Source organism: Microchirus variegatus (assembly GCF_963457635.1).
Source record: "Microchirus variegatus genome assembly, chromosome: 10".
Classification (NCBI taxonomy): Eukaryota; Metazoa; Chordata; class Actinopteri; order Pleuronectiformes; family Soleidae; genus Microchirus; species Microchirus variegatus.
The window spans coordinates 15,161,470-15,177,667 of record NC_139811.1 but is presented as its reverse complement, the minus strand read 5'-3'; the positions used below and the strand labels follow the sequence as shown (position 1 = coordinate 15,177,667).

The following is a 16,198-nucleotide window of genomic DNA, read 5'->3' as shown; positions in this document are numbered from 1 at the left end:
TGGAAACTTTTGTCCTCACGTCTACCCTCTGCTGTGTTTCAACCTGTCTCCTGCTGTCTCTTCCGCCCCCTGTCATCTCTCTCCATCCTTCCCTCTCTCTCAATTTCTCCATCCAGCTCTCTATAAAGTAATGACTCATGTGGTAGTGATAAGTGTCTGGAGTCCCTTTAGAACTTCGTAATCCTTCCCAAAATGTACCCCTGAGTCTGTGCCGGACAGGTTTCCAGCTCGCTATGATTCATCCCTGCCTTTTCAGCTGCTTATACCATCAGTGTGTGTGTGTGTGTGTGTGTGCGTCTCTGTGTGTGTGTTTGGTTTGCATGTGTGGACATGCATCTACATTGAAGCACTTCCTGTTGGTGAATGCCTGTGCCAGTAGTTGTGTGCAATACGGTTTCATGGATGCACATGAAGGATCAATACAATGTGGATGTGCTTCTCTGTAGACATTTACATGCACAGTGTATGTGAATGTTTATCTTGTAGTAAACAGGAAAAGTGGGAGAAACTGGCCTCTATTTTGGATTTAAACAGGTCAGGATTAAATGTCTCCACTGGGAGGATTGAATCAGTGAATCACCTCTGTCTCTCTTAAAAGAAAAAAAAATATTTATCGTAATGATTTGACAGCTGAGGAGGTGAAAGTAGAACGGGCGACTGTTAACTTTGTAAAATGAGCTACCTTTGTGTGTGTCCAGCGCTACCAGAGTGAGGTGTGAATTAGGGTGTTTGTGATCATGGACAGTGTCACGTTTCATCTCTGAATGAATATGCAGGCTGAATGTGCAAGTGTGCATGACAGTGACTTCCTAACCAGTGTTTGCCCCTGCTGTGAGGACATGATGTTCCTGCAACTCTTCAGTGCCTTTATAGCTCAGTCGAGCCCAGAGAACAACCCACACACTGACCATCACACATTAGCTGAGGACAGAGAAGCTCAGTGCCCTATAAAATAGCCTTGGTTGGCCCATGGCCTCCTATTGTATACATCCCGTCTGCTTTGTCTATGCTACTGTGATAGGTTCCAGTGCACAGGCACAGACAACAGTCCTGTTATAGCGTGTTAATTCTCCCATGACCTCCTCATCGGTTTGTTGGTGTTACTCTGGTTGAGTTTCATTTAGATAAGAGGCAGTCAGTCTATTTCCAGGCTTGATAGGTTTCAGTATGTGAGGTCTTGTGGAGTCTGTGTTGCAGATTTTGGGGGCATCATAGAGCAATTGAACTTTGATTTTTTTTTTTTTGAAGTTTCTTCATTGATTCTTTTATCTTGTTAATTTACTTGAATTTTTTACTTTGTTCACATCTCTATTGAAAAAAACAAATACAGTGTGGTGATTGTGCTGTGATTGGCAGGGAGACCTGCTGCATCTCATGAGGCAGATCTCCCAGTCTGCTCCATTAATAACTTTGCAAGACAGTTATGCCAAAGTTAGGATGGTTATGACAACAACACACTATACATAAATCCATAGATTCAGAGGAGTTATTCATTATTCCGACAGCCCATATTAATGAACACCAGTAGTATGTACAAGGTATAAACATGCAGGTAACACAACATTTTAAGGTTGTTTAGTTGAACCTCTCAGAACAGATGCATAATAAAAGTCATAATAAAATACATTTTTAGTATTAAGGATTCATTTCATTGTCATTGCATCCATAGTTGAGCAGCCCTTGTGTGTTCCAGGTGTTAAAAAGTTAAAACAGTTAAAAAGCTTAGCCACTTAGCAAGTTGCTAACATTGGTGCATTCCTTTGTGTTAGCATATTAAATGCAAGGTGCTAGTTAGTTGCTCAACACTGTCCAGGTCTGCCTGTTGTGTCTCTGATGAAGCTCTCTGTTTACAGCAGGGAAGGCCTTGCGTCAGTCAGATGACATGCATTGCATGTCAGCTATTCCACCCCCTCCCACCCCATGCACTCTGTGCACCTATTACCTACCTAGGTTTTTACAAAATGCACACACAGTACATATACAGTGTGATGTCGCCTTTAGCACTTCTATAGTGGATATCTCCTTCTCTTCCCTTCATCTAATCATCTACTCATCCTTCCCTTCCTCCGTCCTCGGGCACCCCAGGCCTTTTAGACTTTTCTTTCTTTCTGTCTCGGCTGTCCACTCTTATACATTTGTGTTTGAGTGCGCACAATAGCGCGCTGTGTTGTGTAAACACCTATTTGGTTTGAACCCTTAAAAGGACAACTTGTGTCCCAGTCTGCTACTCAGATGCTTATCTTGACGTCGTGCTTGTCTTCTGCGAGGTGAGAATGAGGGAGTGAGGGGCGGGCAGAGGAGAGAGAGAGAGAGAGAGAGGAAAAGACATGCCCGCAGGACAGCGGCATTTCTTGTGATGTTAAGCAACGTGTCAGGATATGTGTGTATGTCTGTGTAAAAGAGAGCGAACGAGAGAGGAACATAAAAGAGGCGCAGCTCTAGGCACCTGTACACAATATATAGACAATCTGTACGTAATACATTTGTGTGTGTTCAGGAAACTAATCACTTAAATATGTCTCTTCAAGATTTCTGCTGTGCTTTCATCGTGACTCTCTCTGACACATCTCCTGTGAACACATCAGAGCGGGAGAGATTTAGCCCTGCCTGATTCAGCGTTGCCCTTTTTCCCTCTTAAGTGGAGGAAGAACTCACTTTTGTCTGCCCCCGGGGCAACAAAGAGCAGAGTCAATGGTGCATCAGAAAAAGCGTGAAAATACAAGAGTTCTGAAAATGTGATCTAGAGTGACACAATTTAAAATAAGTACTGGAAAAAAAGCTTTAACAGAAGATAGTTAACAGCACATCAGCATAATCACTATGTTGGGGGAAAAGGGAGTTGTGGAAAGGAAAGGTAGAGGAAAGAAGGGAAGCAGGGTCGGACATGTTTGTGATGTTTTTAGGCTGACATCATGGCTACATCACCACATAGCGTGCGTTGGATCATCAGGTAGGCCCATAAAACAGCTTTGTCACTCTACACACAGTAATCTGAACATAAGAGAGCTGGGAACCCTTTAGATCTCCAGTGCAGAGATTTAGCTCGATGTGTCAGACTTAATGTTTTTTTATCCCTTTTCCATTTACTCTAGAAATCTTTAAATCTCAAAATTTGAGCTCATCATTTCTTGCAAACATAGCCAAATACGAGAGCGGACACACTCGGTGCATTGAGGTGTTTATAACATTGAGTAATAATCAGATTTCTAGTCCATGAATTCTGAGAATAATGGGCAAACTATGGCACAAATAGGGTATTAGTGAAGCATGGGCAGATAAATAACATCACAACTTAATTAGATTGGAGCTGTAGCCTTACAACCCTGGAAGTGACTAAACAGCCTTGTTTGGGAATGTCGGAAGATACGCCTGAGTTATGGAAAGGAATGTTTTATTCACCGAAACATACAAGTAATTCTGTGACTCTGACCATCAAAAGGTTCGAAGGTGGCGTATGTTTATTATCAAGACACTGTCAAAATCTGATGTTGATCCTTCACACCGTGGCACATCTTCATCTCTCCTCACATCCTCTCGCCAATTGCTTATTTTCCTCTTTAGACTAGACCTTTCTTCCTCTGCCATGCAACTCCAACTCTCACCTTCCTGATGCGAAACCTGGAGCGGTGTACTTGTGTGTGTTGGATGTGTTGCAGTAGTCACAGCGGATCTTTTAGGGGACTTTTGGACTAGTATATGCATGTAATTTTGTTTTTTTTGTTGATGTACAACCATTTTTCTTGAAGGGTTCTCTTTTAGAGGGTCTTACGCTCTTTCTGCATCTCAATAATGCTATAATATTTGTAATTAAATGACTGTCCCAGTTTCCCCTTTAACCTCTCTTCAAAGCCTTTCTATTTCCATGCCAGCAACACAACAGTTATAGAAAAGCAATGGTGTAACAATAGTGTGCTGGCATGAGGTGATATTTCAGATCCCCCTTTGATAAAGTTGGCCGTGGAAGACTAGTATGTCCAAGGGGCCAGTCCTGGTTCAGTTCTAATATATATATCTATATATATATAGATATATATAGATATATACTACTGTTGTTTCAGGAAAGCAGAGCTAAAATGAGTGAAGATATGTCTCATGTTCTTTCGGTTTCTTGATTGAATGAGTTGAGGTGGTGCAGGAGAGGAGGTGGTGGTCACCCATGTCATTTTGTGATCAGATACAAATGCGAATGAGCTGGTGGAGCTCAGAGATAGAGTTTAGATTCTCTGCCCAAGCACGAGCCCTTGATCAAGCATTTGTGTTTTTTCTCCCTCGTTGTGTTCGTGTGGTATGATAGCATATTGTGTGAAGGTGTAAAAACCTGCGGCCATGTGAGCATCATTTAAAAACCAGGAAGCGCATCTTCATTAGCAACAAATGCGTTAATGGAAGCGGATCTCAGCTGCTCTGTTATTGTTGTAAATTAGACTGTGGCAGCAGGTACAACAAGCCCCCACTGTGGGGACGACGTGGACGTACGTGTACATTTACGACTCATGTATTAAAAAAATGTCGGGCTTAAATCGGGCTCGGGCTCGTAATTACAGTTAATATGTTGGGCCCGATCTAAGCTCTACTCAGAGATAGTGGGAAGTGTTTTGTGACTTTGGAGGCACAAGTAGAAATACATTCTTCTTGTCGCAACTCCTGCTGAGCTTTATTTGTTAATCTGACAGGACTAATTCCTCAGAGTAATGATAAAGCAGCCGAGTTGGGACACGGTTTGATAAATGCAACACTTAATGACCTGCCAGTGACCTTTGGCTCAGATTTTCCACCTGGACAAAATTGCACCTGTTTCAGGAACGTAGACATTTCACCAAAATCTGTTTCTGAATCATTTGAGAAGAACACATGCTTCGTTTTATGTCAACATAACAACTGCAGTGAAAATATTTGTTAATGAGGGTTGTTTGGTGGCAGGCCAGATCGTCAGTGATGTTTCCCTTAGCTTGCTGAGTCATCTCGTCAGACTGAATCAGTTGTCCAGACATCTCTTAGCAATAACAACATGTAGAGGTGTGGCTTTGCAGGATTTGAAAACGAACATCACAATCACAGTTTAAAGCATAAAAATACACGCTGGCCCAAGTAGATGCAGTTTTCTTTTAATGACCCATGTCTTTCAGTCATTTGCAAAACGAAATTGGACAAAACTAAGGGCAGAGCCAAGGGAAATGTGGACCTTGCCTCCCTAAGTGCAGAAATGATGATTGACTCACTGGGTTCCTACAGCAGGTTTTGGCAGCAGTGTACAGGTCACAGAGATCTGCAGCATAAATGCACGCACCCTCCTTCAGTGCACATCCAGTATATTTGAGACATTTTGAGACAGCAGAATTCATCCAGGTTTACACCCTCTTATAAACCCACCAGGGCCAGGTGTGTGGGTTTAACACAGTGTGATCTCTGCCCTCTGTTGGTTTTAAGTACAACTTCCAACATTTAATCACACAGCTGATTTTAAACGGACTTCTGTAGACCTCCACGTATGTGAACATTAGCTCAATTTAGATCCTCGAGACCAAAATACTAAAGTCCAAAGTGTTTCATTCCTATTACGGACTTAAAAGTCTTCAGTATGCAATAGGCCATTGTGGATTCGAGGAATAATAATAGATCTCCAAGGACCGCATCCAATGGCCAAATGTAGAGGTGTAGGTAAAAAGCCACTTAAGTTTTATAAAAGCAAGTGTTTTTTTTTCCTCGCATGGCCTTGGCCTCATCTCTCCTCACACATTGTTGACCATCTAAGTGGCCATTGTCACCAGTCGTAAATGGTTATGTCCACTTGTAAAAATGCAGGACCACCTCTGTGCTGCATAGTTGCCGGTGCCTTCTGTACAGGCCAGTAGACATTAGACCAAAGACATTTTTAAATGTTTTTAAATGGATGTTGATTGCAAAGAAATACAAACAATCATCTCTTTGGCTTGAAATGTCGTTATCTGTGTGTGATTCAAGAGATTCCTCTGTCTCATGAGCTTTCAGTTTTTACTACAAGATTTAACAGTCAAATCATCTTCAGCCTTTTCCTTTGTAAAAAAAAAAAAAGACATGCAAACTCATGTTAAAAGGATTTAGCCGTCTGTTTAATGAGTGGCCTGATTTGTGATGATATGGCTAAATAAAAGTTGTTGTATTATGCAGGGACCACATAGTGGCCTAGTGGCTAGCACTGCTGCCTTGCAGCAAAAAGACCTATGTTTGCGCCCCAGTCTTGCTACATTGAGTTTGCATGTTCTCCCCGTGTGAAAACTGTAGTTTTCCAGTTTCCTCCCACAGTCCAAAAACAAGCAGAGGTTAATTTGACGCTGTAAATCAGGGGTGTCAAACTGGGTGTACCTTGCCCTATGTCAACTGGGATTGGCTGCAGCGGCCGTGATAGACAATGAATGAATGTATTATTATTTACATGTATTATTATTCAATTGTTTGTGTTGCGTTATGAAGCATTTGTTAGCTATATTATTTAAAGTTGGTGGCAGTTTTGATGGAATTTGGGATTCGATGGGATCTCTTTAGAATGCCTTGATCAAGTAAGACACAATGCATTCTATTGTGGCTTCTCCTCAGATTTTTGGAGACGAGTGTGAAGGAACGGGCAGCAGCTGGAATGGACTGGTATCTCCGTCTTTCACGGGGCCTCCAGGGAGACAGGGCACGTGCCAAGAGCACTTACATCATAAATTTCCTCCCTGAACTCTTCCGAGCTTTATAATTATGCCTCTTTCATCTCTTTCTCACACTCACACTTTCATCTGCCTTAGTATTGTCGGTTATGCGTGTGTGTCTGCATGTGAGCGAAGAACCGTGTGCACATGCTGATATTACTTGATGGTTTTGAGTCGATTCCATTGTGAGCACAATGGGGTGAGTTGGTTGTTCCGTGTGGTTTGCCGTGGCTGGTTGTGCTCAACTTTAAACTGTGGACATTAAACTGTACACCACTTAGTCAGCCTCATAAACTTTTCCACCTTACTGTGATATACCCATAATGAGTCACACAATAGGCTAATAAACAACATCTAACTCATGTTTGCATGTTTATTTTTGTAAGTTTGCTTGAGCTTTAACACATTCTGCTGACTAATCGCAACAATTCACGTTGGTAAACAAAAAGCAGTGCTGAAGTTATTCATAGCAACCTTTATTTAAAGTTGATGAGAATGTGTTCGGGACACTCACTGTGTTGTTGGTTGGACGTGCTGAAAACATAATATCAGCAAACCTTTTTTTTTTAATCTCTTATTCGTAATTACGTTGGCACCTTAATGGCTCCAAGATGTAAAACAGTGTGAAAATAACGAATGCAACCTCTTTTTCTTCTTCTCACAGCTGTATATTTACATATGACTTTGGCCTCATCATCTAGATCTCTTACCCTGAAAAACATTAACACATTATTCGAACCAAGTGCATATTTCTTGTCATCATGCTATTACAGATTTCTCTCAACTTGCATAACAAAGACTATTGTTCAGCCAGAATCTGAATTAGTATAAAGTATGGCAGTGAAAATTAATTGTGCAAGCACCTACGGCATGAACGACGTGGCAGCCAAACCAGTGGCACAATCCTGCCAAGCCAAAACAAAGCTTGGAGAGCTGAGAAGTTCCCATATGCGGTGCAGTTGTTGATTATTTTTGATTTTTGCAAAACCTCTTCCAAACAGATGGAGTGAGCATTGTGTCTCCCCGTGAAGGTCTTGTGTAACTCAACAGTCTGCACTCCATTAAGAAACACAAAGACATGGCGGCACGCTGCACTGCTAAAGAGTCCTTTGGTGGTAACGGCATAAAGGCAGTGTTGTCTTTTGAGGTACTAATGTTAGAGATAAGGTGTCTGCTGCTGAACAAATAAACAGCTGTGTTGTAGGAAAGATTAGTGAAGAAGGGATGAGGTACGAGTGAAAAGCCGCCAGTGCCAGCAAGGAAGAACAACAAGCAATCCAGCTACAAAAGCAGGCTTGATTTTATTTCATTAGTGACTGGAATCCCCCAAGCTAACCACGTCTTTATGGGGTTTTGAGAAGAATAATAGCCTGTTTCCACCTTATTGTGTGTATGTGTATAAGAGAGAGTGAAGGAGCACGTAAACGCTTCCTGTCATTTTAACACAAACTCACACATGTACATACACGATTTGGAGGGAGGCTGAGTTAATCTGACTTATTAAGATGATTTTTTTTTCGTCTGTTATCGTCTGTTCTTCTATGCTGCTTCACTGTCATGATAGCAGCTCATGTTATTAGAGAGGTGCCACGATCTCTAGCTGCTACTACCGGTGCTATAAATGGACACAGTGGGCTTTGTGCAGTCTATGTGATGCCAACTGAACCAAGAAAGTGTTTGCACTGGGGAATAAAATTATGTCACCAAGTATGAAGGCAATTAAAGGGGATATATTATGCAAAATCAACTTTTTAATCATATTAACACATGAGATTGGGACTTTGGAGGCCCTATGAGTAGGCAAAGTGTGAAAAAAGATGACTCACTCGTGTTTTTGTGGTGCGCCCCAATCTAAGTACAGGATATAATGTTGACTTCCGCACTCATTGCTACGTCACAATGAAACGTGAGAGTGCAAACAAGGGCAATAGTATCCGGAAGAACGGAAGTCCGAGAAGTGTTCTATTCTTGGCTGCACAGTGCAGCACAGAGTTCTACACAAACTTCCAGCCTCAGAGGATTTACGTGCAATGTGCCGGCTAGAGTCGGCAAATGATCGCTTTCAGGGCAGGGCTGGGTGATTGAACTGCTGTGGTGATTCATCCTTAAGGTATTTTTACCAAAGCATATAACAGACATGTTATACAGACTGAAATAGGGTATACTTTAACAAATGGTATCTACATGTATTATATTGTTGTGCATTTATTTGGTCTATTCTCTTGCATACGCGTGTACAACGAAATACAGTATGTGCGAAGGTATGCACACGTACAGACGTTTTGGGGAATCATCTATCTTTAGGGTGGCAGAAGGTGAACTTCCGAGCAGAGTCCAGGTTCTCTCCCTCTCTTTGTCTCTGTCAGAACAGCACATCCATTGTAAGGGGAATAGGGCTCTGCCTTTTCGTAAGGTCAGAGGGGCTACAGGTAGCGGAAAGGACAAGATTAATCACTTTATCTGGGGAAGGCGGGGGCTGCGGGGATAGGTGGGTCAAGGGAGAGAATTAGAGATAAGAAATAGACAATTGAGAGGGGAGAGGAAGAGAAAAAGTGATTGAGAACTGACAGGACGGAAGTGTGGGATGAAGAAAGGGAAAGAGAGTCAGGTAGAATTGAGGGGAAGCAATTACCTGCATAAGTGTCTTTGTTGTGCTCACCTAAGCATTCAGTGAGAGGCAGGGTATAGAAGAGAGAGACGGTCAAGGGTAATTACCTAAACATAGGTTTGCTTGCCTTTGATCCTCTCACTCTGACAATGCAGTGCAGCCTGAAACATCCTTCTGGCCATGTAATGCATTATTACTATCATCAAGTCCGTCATCACCACCACCATTAACAAAAGGCATATATACCAAAGTGCAGCCTATGTAAAAGAATATATGATATTAACAGCAATCATATGACATAAATCATATGACAATTGACCAAATTTCCTGTGCTATTTTCACACACTTTATTAGTGATAAGTGAAATCCACAGCCCTGACTCTCCCTGAACAAACAGACTATGTGCCAGGCGCAGGGCGTTACACATGTGAGGAGAGCTGAGCGCACTCCTGCAGATGTTACACTGACTAAACACCATCAAAGAGTTTGCGTGTCGTACCAGAGTGCCGGTGTTCCTGTGTTCCTCACAAATGCCAGTGCTTAAATATGTTGTTATTCTTACAAGTGTGCGCAAGTGTGTTGACATGCACCACTGAGTGTATCAGTTGCATGCGCAGTACCACGTGTATGTACTGGAGGATGTGTTGTAGAAGTGAGCGTGCGTGCGTCTTTTAGCTTGTGCCTGTGCACTTCAAAGAGCGTGTGTGTGTCGTTGAGGACGTGAGTCAATGGCCAGCTGCATCACACAGGGCCTATACCTGTGTGGGTGAAGCTGGCTCAATTCCACCTTCTCCAGTCTGCTTTTTATTCACTGTCACATAAACAAATACCGGCAGGGTCTATTCACCTCCAAACCTTTTAATAACAGCCTCAGATCTCTCCCGACCATCTGTTGACCTGCATTTCTTATTTTTTTCCCAGCAGACAAGTTTTCATAAAACAACACTGCAACACTTGTTTATAATCTTCGACAAGGTTTGCAAATTATTTTGCATAAACCTGTGTGTTTTCATCGGCGATACACATGTATATTCAGACACCGAACACGCACGTGCACACACAACCAAGAACGGGCTTAGACTTGCCAACATTCACTCAGCAGGTCATGTCTTTGATATGTCTGACCCTCTTTTATTGTTTTTACTATATTTCTCTATAAGACGGGTGGTATGCAACTGATTAGATAGATAAATACACCCTGAAGGTGTGAGACGGGCAGAGAGGAGGAGAGAAAGGCTTCTAAGTTTTTCTCTTGTCCCAACACATCCCTGCATTGGAACTTTAATCTGCTGAGGCTTCATGCATTCAAATGGACCAGTCAGGAAGAGTCTAACAGTCACTCTCCCTGCTGTGCTGAAACAGAAATTAAGTGCTTAAACACAGGCGATTTTGTTTGCTTTCTCAAGAGGAGGTTTTGAGTATAGAAGATACATTCAGCGATACGTGCTTTGATCATGTTATGTAGCAACATGTTTGAGCCTATATGCGCTATACGCGGCATCTGTAAAGATGCCGGGAAAGTGGTTGAAGCTTAGCTCATGATATTTGTGTGATGTTTGGCAGGTACTTCATTTGATTAATCAGAATTCCCAAAGTTATTTCAAACAAGTGTAATAATGGATAGTTGCCAAAAGACATGGTTGAATAAATGCTTTAGAACCTTAGAACTCTATGGTCCGTATTTCAAACCCGATACAATGTGAGTGTTTTTGCCAGTTTGAGACTAACACTGTTGCCATTTTCCAATCCAGCACCTGTATTGTTTGAATAGCAAATGCACTTAAATCCATGCCTGTGTTGGTCTTAAAACAAGGTGTTGGTTGGGCATGTAATTTGCACATTGCTACATTGCGGCAGTGGAAAGCGATTGCATGATTGACCAACAAAAACTTAAGAAAGGTACTGTGCAGTACTTTACAAGTGCACACTATCAGCATCATAATGTGCATGTGACTAGGCAGGTATTACCACACTAAACCCTATGGCTAACAAGGTGAATGTACCATAATGACAGCCATGTTGGTGATAATCATGTTCTTTGTCCCTCTCCCTTTCTTTTTCTCCTCCTTCCTTCTTTCCTCCTCCTTTCTAGTGACATATTTGATGCCATGTTCCCAGTCACTCACATTGCAGGAGAAACAGTCATCCAGCAAGGTATGTAAACGTCAGATGTCGTTGTGTCATGCAATACATCACTGGTAGTTTTGCTTCAGGAAAACACAGCCTAAAATCATGGTGACAATAGATATTGAAATAGTATACAGTATATTTGATATAAAGGGCAACATTCTGACAACGTAGACTCTTTGAGTTCATCACGTCGACATATGCCGTATCTGATCCACCCAGCCACTTAAGTGGAAAAGTAGCAATTAGTTTGCTGGTTTCACTGGTTACCCTTCGATGGCTTCATCTCCAAGAATGCATGTATCGCATTGCCACCAAGACTCATATTCACATCATCCTGTTACACCCTTTTCCCTCCCTTTTCCACTTTTTGCCTCACCCTCGCATTCCCTCAGCCTGCACCAGATGTCAGGTCCCTCTCCTCTGCTTAACCACAGTCATTGACGTCTTCACTAGACATCCCTAGACTTTGAAGGAACACAGAACTTAACAGAGCCAGACTGTATTTTTCCAGTGCCCCCCACTCAAACTCCTATCAAGCACATACCCAGACACGTTTAAACACATATTTAAATGCTGAAAACACACATTCTCATAGATGAATGCTCACTGTCATATATCACTACATTCACACCTGCGCAAAATCGAAAGCGTGCCTTGCAAACACGTTCACCTGGATGTTAAGTCAAGGAAAACTGTCAACATCATCGCTCATTTATTCCTAACTTCTCCAATTCAGCATCTGGGAGTATGTCAGGCCTAATTTGGTGATAATAAGTCTAGGTATCTTTGCAGGGCCCCCAACCCTAGACAGCCCATTGTTATATACACTTCAGTGTGTGGTACATATATACAATAGTGATGTCATTGCTAATGTCTGGACTACTGTACAGCTTCAAGAAACTACCCGTGCTACTGGCCCATCACACACTGTTTAGACACCACCAGGAGTTATTGACTCAGAGGCTGTACTGGTATTTAAACAAAAGGAGAATTCACTCAATTATAACATGCAAAATGCAGGACACAGTTATTTCCATAAAATATGTTGTGTATTCCCTTAATTTTTTAGCCAGTGGTGAACAAGTGGTCCAGGATTGATTTATTGATTATTCCTAACCCAACCTGTAATATAAAATTCCTAACTGGACATCTTTTGGTTGGTGGTGCGCCAGCATTTTGGGAGCAAAATATCAAAATCTATGTCAGAGACCAAGGATGTAACCCATGTCTTCCTTTTGAGCACAACCCGAGAACATTAACAGTGTCTATAACAATTACCCTGTGTGAAAACGAGGCCACCCTGAGCACACCAGCCTTTGAGTGTGTGTGTGTGCGTGTGTCTATATGTTTGTGCACGTTCTGGTCAAATATTTGCCTGCACTCTCAGGCACAGGGGGGATTGGAAATGCAGAAAACAAAGGCTTGAGAACCAAAGTGGTAAAAGGCAGGAAGAGTAGAAGAGAAGAAAGATGAGAGCGAGAGGGACCTGAAAGAAAGATAGATGAGATGAAAGAAGGAGAGACAGAGAGAAAGAGAGAGGGGGATAGCAGAGGGCCAGGTTGCAGAAGGCTGTGTGTGTTTGTGTGTGTGTGTGTGTGTGTGTGTGTGTGTGTGTGTGTGTGTGTGTGTGTGCGTGTGTGTGTGTGTGTGTGTGTGTGTGTGTGTGTGTGTGTGTGTGTGTGTGTGTGTGTGTCTCTGGGGTCTCCACGGACAGACCATCAGACAGACGAGGAGCATTTTTGTGACAAATAGAGCTATATGATTAACGAGCGCTCTCCACTCAATATTAATTAGCCATGTGAACTCCTGTGAACTTTGCACACATGGCACTCCCAGCCTTTCAACTCGTCAGAGGAGCATTCACACAAAAAAACACACACACACATACACAGTCATACACACCCTCATTTGGTACCTATGAAATGCATACACAAGCATACTTGTGTCATGTATGTTCATGCATCACTACCCACTCTTACCTGTGAAAGGAGTTGCACTTATATCTTATTGTGAGAGGTTGCTGCAGGGAGAGTTTCAGTACTTATGTGTTTTCTGTCAGTCTATTTTAATAATCCCCCCCCTCAGCCCTATGTAATGGATAGCATAATTAAAGGAACACTTTGCCATTTTTCAGCCCTTATCTCCAGACTAGATGCTTTCAGTGGACAACCACCTACATCCTGTGGCTCACTTCAAGGGTTAGGGTTCACTTTGAAAGCGCAGCACACCACCGTCAGTGACACAAAGGTGATCCCGTCAGACGACCAGAACATTTTTTGAGTCACAATCCATGCAAAACCAGACAAACAAACCATGATTTAGGTCCATTTTTTACACACAGATGAGTTTAATGAGGTTTAGTTTTTTGCCTGTACAAAAACACTGAAAACAGATCTCAAATGGACGTGAAACATTTGTCTGTGTGAGTTTACTGTTAAACTTTCAGAAACTGAAAACTTTGACCATTCCTTGATGTATTCTTTACTGAGGGGTTGCAGCTCTGCATCCTTGGCCCGAGTTAACATTATTAAAAGTACAGTGTAGGAAATCTTGCTCTGGCCCAAAACTTTACAGGCTCTCAACTAACTAAAACCCAAAAAGGTGTGTAACAAAGTTTCAACTTGGTTCAGTCCTCCAACTCACAGAAAACCTTGATCCAAATATTTGACAGATTTCACACTCAATGCCCAGAGTAACTCCCTTTTTGGTTTAATGGTTTATCCACTATTCAGAGTAAGAGGAAAAATAAGCTTCCCGGTTGGTTCAAAGCCAGGTATTTTTCTTGTCATTCACAAACTCCTGTTTCTCTTCTCTCCCATCCAGGTGATGAAGGAGACAACTTCTATGTTATTGACCAAGGTGAAGTGGACGTAAGTGGCTCACACAAACCCAAAAACATTTATTCTAATTTCTCTCTCTTTAGAACAATTTCTGCCATTAACATTAAATTAACACAAGCCACACACTCTTAGAAATAAGGGTTCCAAAAGGGTCCTTGTACAAGGGCTGAGGTTCTACCTGGAACCATTTGCTTCTGAAAAACCCTTTCCCGAAGAAAGGGTTTTTCAAGGGTTCTTGGTAACACTAATGGAATCATTTTGATCCTGAGAACCCTTTAAAACCCTTTTCCTGAATAAAGGGTTTTAAAAGGGTTCTTGGTAGAACCCCCCAAAAGGGTTCCAGGTAGAGCCTTTATAAAAAGGACAAGTCAAAGAACCTTATATGGTTATACTTAGTACTTTTATTTCTAAGAGTGTACCACTCATATATCTATCTGCTCTTCAATTTTCTCCCAATAAACTTCAAACTTTACGGATGTATTTCTGAGTTCCTTGGGAAACGCAGTGTAGAATTCATATCGATGACATCATCTTTGATAATGGGGGGATTTGGGATGATAATGGGTTGACATTCTAGACCGTGGCTTTGTGTGTTTGTCAGTGCAACCCTTTAATTCCCACAGATCCTAATCATCATACCATTTTCTTTGCAACAACCCCCCACATCAACAGGCTCTGTTTGTATAAAACATATAGTTGTATTATAGTTTATGAACCTTTATTCACCTTCTTTTAAGTGACTCAGTGGGAAAACCAAGCCTCCCCAACTGATATTACAACAATGTTTACCTCCAACAATAGACAGGTTGTATTGGATTGCCCCCATGTTTTGTTCTCTTCAAAGTTCGGTTTCACTCTGATGACAATCTGAACATGGTGCTTTAGAGTCCAGTGCCCTGTGAAGACAGCCAAACTGAGAATGTTCTTTGTTTTAGCAGGTCTGACAGAGCGATAGAGTTAAGTGGAGAGATAACACAGGAGCTGACGGAAAGTTAAACAGGAAGTGACCTTATCGGCTTACAGCGGTGAGCGCAGGGTAACAGGAGTGAAGCAGGTTGGCAAGCTTGACTGGACTTGCCAATATAGACAGCCCACCTAAGTCAGAAAAAGGAAGTGTGCAAGTGCTGCACGTAGAGATGGTCTGCTCGATAGACAAAAGCAGTCATTACTGCCGCCTATTTCGAGATGTGGCATCATGATTGTTTTCAGAGGAGTTGTGGCAAACTTGCACACTTGCACTTCCACAGACTTCAACTCTGATAAAATATTGCCTGCGCAGTCAAATAAAGTTTTGGTGCTTATCATACTTACGTCTTTATATAAAACTGGCTCTGTTAGCTTTATTTCACCTATAAGTTTACAGTTCTTTTCAGTCCTACAGCTTCAGAATCCATGTCTGTCTATTTGCATATTGAACTGTAGGTCTGCTCTCACCTAAGACTTTGGCCTGTTATCGTCATCTGCTCTCACAAGCAGGACCATGTCAATCAGCGTCCATGCTGGGGGTGAAGACCCCTGTCCTCTGCCTCACTGTGACCCATACCACATCCTCCTCTACTCCACCATCCACCCATCTGTCTGCACAGACAGCTGCTGCCTCCAACTGATGTTACTAAAGTGTGGAGATGTCTTTAATTAAATTGGGGTGTGAATCTGCTGGCATCCCACGAAACCTCTGGAAGCTGACACCGGTTTTATCATTCCTCCGTGTCTGCACACAAATGCATTCATGTCACAGACTTTATGTATGGGCTTATAAGAAGAGAAATTAGACCCTCAATCCAAAATGATCTCAACAAAAGGTTATTTCTCCACTAAATATCACATATCTAGCACCACAGATGAATATATCTATATAATAATACACGTTAAGTTAGTGTCGAGGTTATCATGTTCTTTGACCTCCATGAAAACAATTAATTGTTGTTTTCTTATTATCTTGTGAACTG

At 42.0% G+C, this 16,198-nt stretch overlaps 1 protein-coding gene across 1 annotated transcript in view; it reads left to right on the top strand.

Annotated features, from left to right (window-relative positions):
- Window positions 1–16,198, top strand: part of prkar1b (protein kinase, cAMP-dependent, regulatory, type I, beta) — a gene marked incomplete at its 3' end in the record, with an annotated part of 57,370 nt that overhangs the window by 20,882 nt on the left and 20,290 nt on the right. The window contains exons 4-5 of the mRNA XM_083895951.1: window positions 11,372–11,433; window positions 14,233–14,279. Coding sequence (XP_083752077.1) covers window positions 11,372–11,433; window positions 14,233–14,279 — 109 coding nt within the window. The remainder of the gene's footprint in view (window positions 1–11,371; window positions 11,434–14,232; window positions 14,280–16,198) is intronic.